We start from the raw sequence: 13,691 nt of genomic DNA on the forward strand, positions 1-13,691 counted from the left end.
CCCCTGTGGATTTTCTAAGACCTGTCTTTCCTTGAGACAGGAGGAGAAGCTAGAGCTGCAGAAGTTGCTGGAGAGAGTGCCCATCCCTGTAAAAGAGAGCATTGAAGAACCCAGTGCTAAGGTAAGCACGTCTTCACTTTGAGATGAATCTTGAACTTGGTTTCACAAATGGTAACTTGTACAATTCTTTCTCCTCTTGGGGAGTGTTAGAGGTTGGTTATGTGCTGTATGACTGGTTGGACCCCTGCTTCCCAATTGTCCTACTCTGCTTCCTTCTCACATATGTTTTATATGGAATAATAACCATTTCATGTGTAAATCAGGAACCATGGAAGGTTCTGTCTGGAACATGTTCCCAGAGCAGAAGTGCAGATCATTTCTTTGAGCAGTCGGTCAGTGACCGGCCTCCACTAGCTCCCTTGCTTCTTTGCAGATCAACGTGCTTCTCCAAGCCTTCATCTCACAGCTGAAACTCGAAGGCTTTGCGCTGATGGCTGACATGGTGTATGTGACCCAGGTGAGGAGTTGCACTGAGTGATGAGCAGAGTCTAAATAGTTTCTGTGCTCTCTGTGCTGTGTTCCTCAAAGCAAGGTGGCCTGATACTGCTGGCAGGCCAGCTGCCTGCTGCCACTTTAATTCACCACTCTATTGCGCTGATATTGAGCGTGCAGGAAGGGCGGGCTTTATAAAGTACTAAGAGGCTCTGTAGGTCCTTGTAGAGAGAGATCTACAGGGCATGTCACCCTCTCCAAGAAAAGTGACTTCCCACCATAGCTTCATGGTCATAAAACATGACAAAATATTTTATTAATTTCTCTGTCTTAACCTAAAAAGGTAGGAGGCAGAAAAACTCTCGTTTCTGAATTGGTATGAGTGATCTCCTCAGATCAAATTGTGGTAGACAAGACGTGGAGATTTCACAACTGGAATACTTGTCTTTCCCTAGTCGGCTGGCCGGTTGATGCGTGCAATCTTCGAAATTGTCCTGAACCGAGGTTGGGCACAGCTTACAGATAAGACCCTGAATCTCTGCAAGATGATTGACAAACGCATGTAAGGGCTCAGTGAGCTAGAGGCTGGTTGCTGTGAATTTGGGCCTTAGTGCATTTGATGTTCAGTCCTGGTGGCTGAGATATGGCATGAACCTAGGGGAGAGCTGGGAAGTGGGAAGCCCCTGTAGAATGTAGGGCTGGGGGAGCAACAGCTGGTATTGGCTTTCTGGTCTTTCTGCTGTCAGTTTCAGACATCTTCCTCTAATGCTAGGGTCTGTGTAGTTATTCCAGAGTGTTGGAAGCAGTGATGAAAAAAGTGGGGAAGGCAGTTTATTTACAGTGCTACAAAAGAGGTGACCCAGCTCTGTCTCCTTTCTGAATAGGTGGCAGTCCATGTGTCCTCTTCGCCAGTTCCGTAAACTTCCTGAGGAAGTAGTGAAGAAGATTGAGAAGAAAAACTTCCCCTTTGAGCGGCTGTATGACTTGAATCATAATGAGATAGGTGCGTGAAGGTCTTGTCCTGTCCTGCAGCCCAGTCACCTTTCTCTGTCAGCCTCCTACTTCCTGTTCCTAGACCCTGGGCACTAGTTCTCATGTTTATATCTTACTATTGTGTAAGGCCACTCTTACACTCAGGACTTTGAACTGTTAGTATTGCACTGAGGCTAAAGTGGGGATCCTATCCACTGGCTAGAATCTGCTCCCATCCACAGTCGCCTTGGGCCCTGTTTGCAGATTTGCTAGGCTGGCTGGGCCCAGCCCCAATACTCTTCTTCCTCATAGGTGAGCTTATTCGAATGCCGAAGATGGGGAAGACCATCCACAAGTATGTCCATCTTTTCCCCAAGTTGGAGTTGTCAGTGCACCTGCAGCCTATTACACGCTCTACGCTGAAAGTAGAGCTCACTATCACACCAGATTTCCAGTGGGATGAAAAGGCAAGGCTTGATGGTCAGACGGGTGGAGTTGGAGTTCCTGAGTGTCCCTCACTGGCTCATCATGATTTCAACCATGCTTGGGTTGGCAGGTCCATGGTTCGTCAGAGGCATTTTGGATTCTGGTGGAGGATGTGGACAGTGAGGTGATTCTGCACCATGAATATTTTCTGCTGAAGGCCAAGTATGCCCAGGATGAGCACCTCATCACGTTCTTTGTTCCAGTCTTTGAACCACTACCTCCTCAGTACTTCATTCGAGTAGTGTCTGATCGCTGGCTCTGTGAGTGTCTCCTAGGAACATACCGTCTAAAGATGGGAGAGGGCTTATTGCTTTGTTGTAGCATTGTCTCTTGTGATACAGACACAACCTAAGGTCTCCACTGCTCACAGATGAGCTGTGGAGGTCTGTGGAGGGTTGCTTCCTAGCATTCCGTTTCTTTCCTGACAGCTTGTGAGACACAGCTTCCTGTCTCCTTCCGGCATCTGATCCTACCAGAGAAGTACCCACCTCCAACTGAACTGTTGGACCTGCAGCCATTGCCTGTATCTGCTCTGAGAAACAGTGCTTTTGAGAGCCTTTACCAAGATAAATTTCCTTTCTTCAATCCCATCCAGACTCAAGGTAGACGTCAGAGTCTTTTCTTTCTGATTCCCATGCTTGCCTTTCCTTTTCTTCCTGAGTCAGGGTTTCTCCATGTACTAGTGCTGGCTATGCTGGAACTCACTCTGTAGCCCAGGCTGGCCTTCAGCTCAACAGAGATCCACCTGCCTCTGCCTCCCAAGTGATGGGATTAAAATTGTGCCCCTTCTCCGCCCATATCTGCCATCCATGCTTGCCCTTTTTTTTGGTTTACTTATTATTATATCTGAGTACACTATAGCTGTCCTTAGACACACCAGAAGAGGGCGTCAGATCTCATTTTGGATGGTTGTGAGCTACCATGTGGTTGCTGGGATTTGAACTCAGGACCTTTGGAAGAGTAGTCAGTGCTCTTAACCCCTGAGCCATCTCTCCAGCCCCCATGCCTACCTTTTTTTTTTTTTTTTCATGCCTACCTTTTTAAGGTTACCTAGTGATAAGTGTGTCGTGCGGCCGGCACTTTGGTGCTCTGCATACCTGCCTAAGGAGGGTGAGAAGAGTAAGGTCTTTCCATGTTGAATTTTCTTACTCCTGCTCCAGGTGCTAATGCGTGTTCCTTATGCTTTGGTGTTCATCCAGAGTATGACTTTGATTGGTACCTCACTCCATCATTATACATGATGACTGTTCACAGAGCAAGCACTGTGCCCAAGTACTTGGCTGAGCACAGGACCAATGTTTTCTCTCTTCTTCCATCAATCCTTTAAAAGGGTTACTACTTAGCGCCACAGTTAATTTACATTTCGTGATGAGGAAGCTGAGGCATAGGCAGGAGCTCTAATTAAAGCAACTCGTAAATAGCTCAGCTTGCTGCCAGGGCTCCCCTTCAGTGTTTGACTGCAGGAGACTTGCTGATGGGGCAGAGAAAGGTGTCTTGTTGCTGTACTGTGGCATGGTCCTTGAGAGACAAAGATGCTGGGTTTCTTTTGCTTCTTTCTTTCTATAAATCTCTTAAGACACCTGAGCTTGATCTCGGAGTCTTTCCTGCTTTGCAGGAGAAAGTATTGTGAGACACAGACAGCTGGGCCAGCATTTCAGGCTTCTCTGTGTACTGCATAGCTGATTGACTTTGTGGCTCATAATCTTGACGAATGATCTGTTTTACTCCCCCCGCCCCCACCCCCCATGTTTACTTTACACCTTTTGGGTTCCAGTATTTAATACCGTGTACAACAGTGATGATAACGTGTTTGTGGGGGCCCCCACGGGCAGCGGGAAGACTATCTGCGCGGAGTTTGCCATCCTTCGGATGCTGTTGCAGAATTCTGAGGGACGCTGTGTCTACATTACCCCTATGGAGGCTCTGGCAGAGCAGGTATGTAATATGCTGTGGGACTTTCTGTAAATTTCCCAGAAGCCACTCCATAGGTGACCCCAGGTGGAGGTTTTCTCATTTCTGACAACTGCATTATCATTTCTTTTTTGTTTGTTTTCAAGTCAGGGTTTCTCTATGGAACTCTGGCTGTCCTGAAACTTGCTCTGTAGACTAGGCTGAGCTCAAATTTGAGAGATCTGCCTGCCTCTGCCTCTTGAGTGCTGGGATTAAAGGTGTACACTACTGCCACCGCCAAGCACATTATCGTTTCTTAGAAAAAAGCTTTCCTGTCATTTAAAGGCTATTGTAGTTCAAACAATATCATTAATATAGTATGGTGGTAGCCGGGCGTGGTGGCGCACGCCTTTAATCCCAGCACTTGGGAGGCAGAGGCAGGCAGATTTCTGAGTTCGAGGCCAGCCTGGTCTACAAAGGGAGTTCCAGGATAGCCAGGGCTATACAGAGAAACCCTGTCTCGAAAAACAAAACAAAAGAAAACAACAATATAGTATGGTAGTACATGATTGTCATCTCAGATGCTTAGGAGGCTGAGGCAAGAGGTTTACTTGAACCCACAAAAAGTTTGAGGTTGGCCTGGGCCCCCATCTCAAAACAAAAAGTGGAGCATAAGGTATGAGAGTGGCAGCTGTCTGTTGTGTCTCCGTTTCCTCCTAGCAAGTGAGAGGTGAACATGTGATCTACTGTTCTTATGTCTCCCTCCCCTGCCTGACAGGTATACATGGACTGGTATGAGAAGTTTCAGGACAGGCTCAACAAGAAGGTAGTGCTGCTGACGGGGGAGACCAGCACAGACCTGAAGCTCCTGGGCAAAGGCAACATCATCATCAGTACCCCTGAGAAGTGGGACATCCTCTCTCGGAGGTGGAAACAGCGCAAGAACGTCCAGAACATTAACCTCTTTGTGGTGGATGAGGTCCACCTTATTGGGGGCGAGAATGGGGTATGCTTGGCTTTGTAGCACAGAGAAGGACTGGGCCCCACCCAGTTTGTGTTGGGCCTGAAACTAGGGACTAGGGTCTTCACAAAGATTTCAGCCTATTGCCTTATTTCAAAAGAGTGATCTGAGTTTATATATTATGTTGCTTAGTGAAGGTGTCTCTTTGAGGCAGGGGAACTATAATTGGGACTGCCAAAGGTGGTTCACTAAGGGAAGCTCAGGTAGAGGGTGGGGACCCTGGGCCTGAAGTGACTCTTTCTCTTCTTCCCAGCCTGTCTTGGAAGTGATCTGCTCCCGGATGCGCTACATCTCCTCCCAGATTGAGCGGCCCATTCGCATTGTGGCACTTAGCTCCTCACTCTCCAATGCCAAGGATGTGGCTCACTGGCTGGGCTGCAGTGCCACCTCCACCTTCAACTTCCACCCTAATGTGCGCCCTGTACCTTTGGAACTGCACATCCAGGTAGGACAGCCTTCATTCCTCCATGGCCTCAGGGATCCCTAGTTACCCAGGTCTAGAAACCTCAGTGTCTTTTTCCTTTGTTTCCAGGGCTTCAACATCAGTCACACACAGACTCGCCTGCTCTCTATGGCCAAGCCTGTGTACCATGCTATCACCAAACACTCACCCAAGAAGCCTGTCATCGTTTTTGTCCCATCTCGTAAGCAGACCCGCCTCACTGCAATAGACATCCTCACTACCTGTGCAGCAGACATCCAGCGGCAGAGGTAGGGTGTGCTCTAGTTTCTGGGATGAGTGGTGCATAGAGATCATGTTAAGTGAAGTTACCTCCTTCCCTGGATGTCCTAGGTGAGGGCAGGGACTAAGTCTGGGCTCTACCACAGACTGAAATGCCTCTGGCTTGTGCTTGTTCTCGTTCTGCCCAGGTTCTTGCACTGTACCGAGAAGGATTTGATCCCTTACTTGGAGAAGCTCAGTGACAGCACACTCAAAGAAACGCTGTTAAATGGGGTGGGCTACCTACATGAAGGACTGAGCCCCATGGAGAGGCGCCTGGTAGAGCAGCTCTTCAGCTCAGGTAAGAAAACCTCATCACCCAAAGCTCTCATGGCTGTGGGTGTCAAACTTGAGGATGTGGATGTCATGTCTTTCTTTCTAAAGATTTATTTATTTATTACATGTAAGTACACTGTAGCTGCCTTCAGACACTCCAGAGGAGGGCATCAGATTTCGTTATGGATGGTTGTCAGCCACCATGTGGTTGCTGGGATTTGAACTTGGGACCTTCAGAAGAGCAGTCAGCACTCTTAACCACTGAGCCATCTCGCCAGCCCTCTTTTTTTTTTTTATTTAAACAATTTTTTATTAGAATTTTCTTTATTTACAATTCAAATGCTATCCCAAAAGTTCCTTATACCCTCTCCCCACCCTGCTCCCCTACTCACCCACTCCCGCTTCCTGGCCCTGGTATTCCCCTGTACTGGGTCATATAATCTTTGCAATACCAAGGATCTCTCCTCCCAATGATGGCCGACTAAGCCATCTTCTGCTACATATGCAGCTAGAGACATGAGGTCAGGGGGTACTGGTTAGTTCATATTGTTGTCCCACCTATAGGGTTACAGACCCCTTTAGCTCCTGTGGATGTCATTTCAATAAGGAATAGAACTTATTTCATAATGCCAGCAGACTAATGTATGTCTTAATTCATTAGATTCCTCTAAAATACTTTTGTTGTCATTGGAACAGATATTTCTCCCAGGTAGATTAGAAAACAGTCAGGCACAAAAGCTGGTCTCATTTCAGAACATGGTTTTGTGGAGTTGGGCCATTGGCCAGTAGACCTAAGTTCTGTGTAGATACCAGACTGGAGGGGTTAGAACTTAAGAGATGGCTGTGGATTTGTGATTCTCTCCTGGCTGGTTGCCTCTTGCCTGCTACCTTTGTTGACCTGTGGCATTTTATGCGTTTTTCACTATTTTGGCACTTGTGGCAGAGCCTTGGTGTAGCCAACTCTGCCAGAGTCACTGTTACTCTGACTCTGAATCAACCTGGTTTGGATTTGTTCAGGGTAAGTTTGATTTTGCTGCCATGGCCTGAACCAGCCACACTTGGTTTGGTGTTAGCTTTCACCATCAGAGGGCCAATCCACCATGCAGTGAAGGTTTTGCTTTCCCTGGGTTTTGAGTTCTCTTGAATTGCGTTGTTTCTTCTAGGATAGTCTCAGAGCAAAAGGCGCCAATAGTGCGGTGCTACCTTTCACAACACTTCATTATGGTCAGACCTTGTTCCTACACAGCCTCAGTCTGATATTTGAAATGTAGCACAAGGTTGGCCACTGCCTGCCAATGAAGCAGATACTTTCTGGGAACCCTGCCCTCAATCTTCCTCTCCCTTACCCTGCTCAGGGGCTATCCAGGTGGTGGTAGCTTCTCGGAGTCTCTGCTGGGGCATGAATGTGGCTGCTCATCTAGTGATCATCATGGATACTCAGTACTACAATGGCAAGATCCATGCGTGAGTACAGTTGCTGTGGGCATTAACAGATCTCCCTCCTAAAGTGAATGTAAATGTACAAGTGCAGGTATAGAAAACTAAACATAGGCCAGAGCTCCAGATCTCAGGACCTGCTCTTACATCTCTCTCAGCAGTTTGGAGAGATAAGACCTTATATATAAATGGGGGGAAAGGAGGGTGTTGCTAACCCACTCCCATATTAGGAAAAGTGGGTTGGTCAAGTTCTCATCTTTGTCATGACAAGAAGTATAAGATCAGGCCGGGCGGTGGTGGTGCACGTCTTTAACCCCAGCACTCGGGAGGCAGAGGCAGGCAGATTTCTGAGTTCAAAGCCAGCCTGGTCTACAGAGTGAGTTCCAGGACAGCCAGGGCTACACAGAGAAACCCTGTCTCGAAAAAACAAACAAACAAACAAACAAACAAAAACAAAAACAAAGTATAAGCTCAGTGTTTCTCAGAACCTGAGTAATTTAACTTTATTGTTTTCTCCAAAATGTAGATTATTTTGAAATTAATTTTGAGAGTTTAAAATGTCTGATCTGGTTTTTGCTTTAGATTTTAGATTACTTTTTAACCTGAGACTTCAAATTTGATCCTTTAATAGATGTTGTTTGGCTTCTGGGTTTGTGGCTTTGGTTCAAGTTCCTTGAGTAACACATTCCTGACTCTTTCACTCTGAAACTAAAATAATGTGTGGGTAAGCAAGTGAAATGAATTGCTAAGCACACAGGTTTCTGTCCAGTTTTGCGGTAGTTTGACCTTATCTCCCTGCCTTTGCATCTTCCGTCCCTGTGACTGAAGGCAGGCAGGCCTCCTGACTTGTTTCTTCATTTGTCTCTTCTGCTACCAGCTATGTGGATTACCCCATCTATGATGTGCTTCAGATGGTGGGCCATGCCAACCGGCCCCTGCAGGATGATGAGGGGCGCTGTGTCATCATGTGTCAGGGCTCTAAAAAGGTCAGTTATAGGAAACTTTGATCTTTTAACAGATTCTTGAGTCCCTTTATTTTAAAATAAACTTTATTGTTTTCTCCTTTCTGCCAGTTACTTTTATAATAAGCTGGAGCCACAAAGAATTTTGCTCGTTTCTGCCACTGGTGGTGATTCCATGGTATCACCCATGTCTTCCCACCTGTTGTCTTTTTTCATGCACTGCTTACTGCTCTATCTATGTGGCTTGGCGTGGCCCGTTCCTGCTTTGTATTATATGATACTGTTTTCTAAATGTTTCTTCTGTTTGGCTATTCTGTCTATTATACAAAGGCCATTCATTCCCTGATGGATTGCCCTTGACCCTTTATTACCACGTTGCTATTTATTCTTTTTAATGCCTTCCCTCTCCCAATCCACAGGATTTTTTCAAAAAATTTTTGTATGAGCCATTGCCAGTAGAGTCTCACTTGGACCACTGTATGCATGACCACTTCAATGCTGAGATTGTCACCAAGACCATTGAGAACAAACAGGATGCTGTGGACTACCTCACCTGGACCTTTCTGTATCGCCGAATGACACAGAACCCCAATTACTACAACCTGCAGGGTCAGTGAACTGAAGAGCACACACTGCCCTCCAGGGTTTTCATAGTCCTAGCGAGGCAGTGTCCTGAGACTTCCCTCTTGTCTCTACAGGGATATCCCATCGTCATCTGTCTGACCACCTGTCAGAGCTGGTGGAGCAGACCCTCAGTGACCTGGAGCAGTCCAAATGCATCAGTATTGAGGACGAGATGGATGTGGCCCCTCTGAACCTGGGCATGATTGCTGCCTACTATTACATAAACTACACCACCATTGGTGAGGACCAGTGGCACGTAGCTTCTGGAGCCTGTTGGGATGAGATGTGCTAGCCAGCATTTGTCAGAGAGACGATAGTGCAGAGCGGCAGTGCAGCCCAGGCAGTGCAGCCCAGGCAGTTGATCCTTGTTATTGTTATTCTGCTCCTCACAGTGCCCTACCCCCACATTGGCTCTTCTCACATTCCCTTCTTTTCTTTTCTCTTCCTTTTTTTTTTTTTTTTTTTTTTTTTTTTTTTTTTTTTTTTTTTTTTTTTTTTTTTTTTTTTTGAGACAGGGTTTCTCTGTGTAGCCCCAGCTGTCCTGTTGTTCACTCTGTAGACCAGGCTGGCCTCGAACTCAGAAATCCGCCTGCCTCTGCCTCCCAAGTGCTGGGATTATAGGTGTGCACCACCACACCCGCCTTTTTTTTTTTTATTAAGATTTATTTTTATTTATATGAGTACACTGTAGCTGTCTTCAGACACACCAGAAGAGGGCATCAGATTCCATTACAGATGGTTGTGAGCCATCATGTGATTGCCGGGAATTGAACTCAGGATCTCTAGAAGAGCAGTCAGTGCTCTTAACCGCTAAGCCATCTCTCCAACCCATTCCCTAATTTTCTTTCAGAGCTCTTCAGCATGTCTCTGAATGCTAAAACCAAGGTTCGAGGACTTATTGAGATTATTTCCAATGCAGCAGAGTATGAGAACATTCCAATCAGGCATCATGAAGACAACCTCCTGCGCCAGGTGAGGGAATCAGCTTTAGTAGACCATTCAGGAGTGAAAATTTGTCTCATTAGCACATGGCTTCCTGTCACCAATATCCTCATGCATTTCTCATACCACTCTCATCCTCATACATCCTTCCGACACTATAGTTCTCCATCCTTCCTCAGAGTCTGGCTGGACCACACGGTGTATTTGGCCTGAGTGGATCTCAGGTAGGGTACTCCGTTTATCACGAGCTCTTTTTCTTTCACGTTCTAGTTGGCTCAGAAGGTCCCCCACAAGCTGACTAACCCCAAGTTCAATGATCCACATGTGAAGACCAACCTGCTGCTGCAGGCTCACCTGTCCCGCATGCAGCTAAGTGCTGAACTACAGTCAGACACAGAGGAGATCCTTAGTAAGGTAGTGTGACGGGTTTGGAGGTTCACTGGCCAGTGGGTGCTCAGAAGGCTGAGCTCCCAGCCCACCTGCTCTTATACCCTGTCTTCATGCAGGCAATCCGGCTAATTCAGGCCTGTGTGGATGTACTCTCCAGCAATGGGTGGCTTAGTCCTGCTCTGGCAGCCATGGAACTGGCCCAGATGGTCACCCAAGCCATGTGGTCTAAGGACTCTTACCTGAAGCAGCTGCCACACTTCACCTCGGAGCATATCAAACGTTGCACAGATAAGGTGAGCTAAGTGCTGGGTGATGTGCTTCAGAACATTGCTCCTAATCTGCAGGTGGGATGTGGGCAGCAAATATTAGCAGGAGAAACTGGTTCCTTTGAGGGAGTTCCATCTGAATCGAAATGCTGAGAGATGCCAGAAGTGGTCTGCATTCTTTCCAAAGCTGTTTTTAGATGACTTTGGCAGTGTGGGAAGTCAGATGAGCAGTTCTTTGGAGCTGGTGTTGCTTGCTTGTGGCCTGTATGCTCTGCTCTCCTGACCTGCATACCCACTGTAGGGAGTGGAGAGTGTTTTTGACATCATGGAGATGGAGGATGAAGAACGGAATGCATTGCTTCAGTTGACTGACAGCCAGATTGCAGATGTGGCCCGCTTCTGTAACCGCTACCCGAATATTGAACTGTCCTATGAAGTGGTGGATAAAGACAGCATCCGCAGGTGAGCAGCCAGTGTCCCAAGACCTGCCCTGGGGTCTCTTCCCACAGCCACAGTGCTCACATACTGCTTTGTTTTCAGTGGCGGACCAGTTGTGGTGCTAGTGCAACTGGAGCGAGAGGAGGAAGTTACAGGCCCAGTTATTGCACCGCTCTTCCCACAGGTATGGTATGTCCTGGGAGCTGGCTTTGCCATGAATCCATTTGAGGCCCCGTTGACTGGCTAGGTTTTGGGCATGGGATACATTTCACATGAAGGGAGGGTAGTTTAGGGGTAGTGAACTCACAAGACTGAGTTTTAATCTTGGAACCATGGATTATATTTCTTTATTGTTTTGAAACACTTTAGATAGCTGGTTGTTAACATCAGACAATGTTAATCTCTCTCTGACTTTTAAGGTACATTTATCTACAAATGGCTCCAGGACTCTTAAACTTTTGTAGTCTTTCTCAACTATATTTCACTCTGGTTCTAGATGCAATTGAATTTTAAAATGAACAGAAGGAAATCTCATCTTTATGTGGGAGAATTGAAAGTTGGATGCAAATGTTAGATGCACTTCATGTCCTTCTATAGACAAGCTATTCAAGTTGCTAAGGAAAGTACCACTGAGGCACATGGGCTCTACTGTGGCCAACAAAGAGGGCTTTTCCAGAGTGACAATGTCAGAAGAGGCCCCACAAGCTTGTTTGTATTCTCAGTGTTGCAGGTTCATCTCCATGTTAAGATTTCAGCTAGCTAGCCTTGTACATAAGTTTCTTAAGAACTTGAAGCTTATATGCTCCAAGGCTAAATCTCTAATAATGCGTCTTAGATTCAGTGACAAGCATTAAATTAAAAGGTGCACTGGGTTATAGGAATGAGATAGAACTGGAAAAAAAAATCAGTCTATGTATTTGAAGACTAAGCCCTTTGGGGACATCTTTAGACTGCTTAAAAACTCTTAAGGTGGGCTGGTGAGATGGTTCACTGGTTAGGAACACTGGCTGTTCTTCCAGGGATTCTGAGTTCAATTTCCAGCAACCACATGGTAGCTCATAACCATCTTCTGGCATGTAGGTGTACATGCAGACAGAGCACTCCCACATCAAAAACAAAAAAACCTCTTCAAGCGTTCCGGCTACTTTTAGAGTGTTAATCTGAGTTCTGTTACTCTATTTCATAACCACTCTCACACTTGCCTGTGGCCATCAAGTTTTACATACTCAAGTTGTTGGTTTTGGTCCCTGTAGAAACGTGAAGAGGGCTGGTGGGTTGTGATTGGAGACGCCAAGTCCAACAGCCTCATCTCCATCAAGAGGCTGACCCTTCAGCAGAAAGCCAAGGTGAGTGTATGCAATCGTCCTGCACCTATCCCTGTGGCTGCGTAGGGCTGCTTCCTCCCAGGTCCCCACTAACCTGATTTCTGCCTGTTCTCTCTAGGTGAAGCTAGACTTTGTGGCCCCAGCCACAGGTGGCCACAACTATACCCTGTACTTCATGAGTGACGCATACATGGGATGTGACCAGGAGTATAAGTTCAGTGTGGATGTGAAAGAAGCTGAGACAGACAGTGATTCAGATTGAGTCTGAGGCACTGAACCTGAAAACATGAATGTGGACTAGGTCTGTCAGGCTGAGGTCTGGCCATTCAGGCCGCTGCTGTCCCCAGTCCACATCCAGTTACTGTCCTACTTTGGACCTTAGTTCAAGGTCTGGGTCTAGTATTTTCAAGTGTCATGTCAAGCATGAACTGTACAATATTTGGAGGCATGGTTTTCTAGTTCCTTGAGTCAGACATTCTAATAAATAATTTGAAAAAACTATATGTCCTTAACAGTGATGCTAAATTTTCTTTAATCAAAGGTTATGAGCTGGGCGTGGTGGCGCATGCCTTTAATCCCAGCACTCGGGAGGCAGAGGCAGGCGGATTTCTGAGTTCGAGGCCAGCCTGGTCTACAAAGTGAGTGCCAGGACAGCCAGGGCTACACAGAGAAACCCTGTCTCGAAAAACCAAAAAAAAAAAAAAAAAAAAAAAAAAAAGGTTATGGCCAAAAAAAAAAAAAACCAAAAAACCCTTTTTGGCACTGACCTTTCCTATGGAGTACATAAAGAACAAACTTGCCCTCTGATTGGGTTAGTCTGAAGGACAAAACAATGGTACATAGCTTGTCTTCAAAGTTACTGTCATAGCAGGAGCTGACTCCCATCTTGGCCAGAGAACAAAAGGTAGAGGCTCCTGTTGATCTATGTTGTAAAATTCCTTAGCCTTCCCTCCCAGGAGGCAGCACTAGGGTGGTTAAGATACACCAGGTAGATCCGACTTTTGTCTCCTTAAAATGGCTTATCACAATCTCAGACATGGTTATTTCAGATGTCTGCTTTCTGCTCTTGGGGACACCATGAACAACATGAATAACGCTGAAAGGTGATTCATTTTCCCCTCAGCCAGCCGTTTTAAAATGATCTCAATACCCTATTCCCCCTTCAGAAAACTAAAAGCACAGCCCCCAAAGCTTTTATTACCTAGGTTATATTCATTGATATTTGTTACATTAAAAATTAAGGCAGTTTTTTTTTTTAAAAAAAAAAACCTTCATTAACATATTTTAAGAAAAATAAATCCTGGGAGAAGAGTAGCATGGTACAGTGTTATAATCACTTTACGTCTAGCTTACGAGAAGCCAGTTAGCCGTGTCTGCTCAGTCTGTTGTACGGTTGAGCTGAGCATGTCAACTTCAGGTTGGGAAAGAGAGTTTCCAGAGCACTGTGGC

General features: G+C 46.2%; 1 protein-coding gene across 1 annotated transcript in view; it reads left to right on the forward strand.

The window, feature by feature from the left end:
* Window positions 1-12,745, forward strand: part of Snrnp200 (small nuclear ribonucleoprotein U5 subunit 200) — a 33,307-nt gene extending 20,562 nt beyond the window's left edge. The window contains exons 23-45 of the mRNA XM_021156986.2: window positions 41-121; window positions 434-517; window positions 948-1,054; window positions 1,377-1,495; window positions 1,777-1,931; window positions 2,021-2,210; window positions 2,379-2,552; window positions 3,725-3,885; window positions 4,619-4,846; window positions 5,115-5,306; window positions 5,394-5,572; window positions 5,732-5,883; window positions 7,214-7,322; window positions 8,173-8,281; window positions 8,677-8,866; window positions 8,956-9,120; window positions 9,732-9,853; window positions 10,094-10,237; window positions 10,330-10,506; window positions 10,781-10,941; window positions 11,020-11,101; window positions 12,171-12,263; window positions 12,361-12,745. Coding sequence (XP_021012645.1) covers window positions 41-121; window positions 434-517; window positions 948-1,054; window positions 1,377-1,495; window positions 1,777-1,931; window positions 2,021-2,210; window positions 2,379-2,552; window positions 3,725-3,885; window positions 4,619-4,846; window positions 5,115-5,306; window positions 5,394-5,572; window positions 5,732-5,883; window positions 7,214-7,322; window positions 8,173-8,281; window positions 8,677-8,866; window positions 8,956-9,120; window positions 9,732-9,853; window positions 10,094-10,237; window positions 10,330-10,506; window positions 10,781-10,941; window positions 11,020-11,101; window positions 12,171-12,263; window positions 12,361-12,504 — 3,318 coding nt within the window. The 3' untranslated portion in view covers window positions 12,505-12,745. The remainder of the gene's footprint in view (window positions 1-40; window positions 122-433; window positions 518-947; window positions 1,055-1,376; window positions 1,496-1,776; window positions 1,932-2,020; window positions 2,211-2,378; window positions 2,553-3,724; window positions 3,886-4,618; window positions 4,847-5,114; window positions 5,307-5,393; window positions 5,573-5,731; window positions 5,884-7,213; window positions 7,323-8,172; window positions 8,282-8,676; window positions 8,867-8,955; window positions 9,121-9,731; window positions 9,854-10,093; window positions 10,238-10,329; window positions 10,507-10,780; window positions 10,942-11,019; window positions 11,102-12,170; window positions 12,264-12,360) is intronic.
* Window positions 12,746-13,691: the final 946 nt, after the last annotated feature.

Source organism: Mus caroli, chromosome 2, assembly GCF_900094665.2.
Source record: "Mus caroli chromosome 2, CAROLI_EIJ_v1.1, whole genome shotgun sequence".
NCBI lineage: Eukaryota > Metazoa > Chordata > Mammalia > Rodentia > Muridae > Mus > Mus caroli.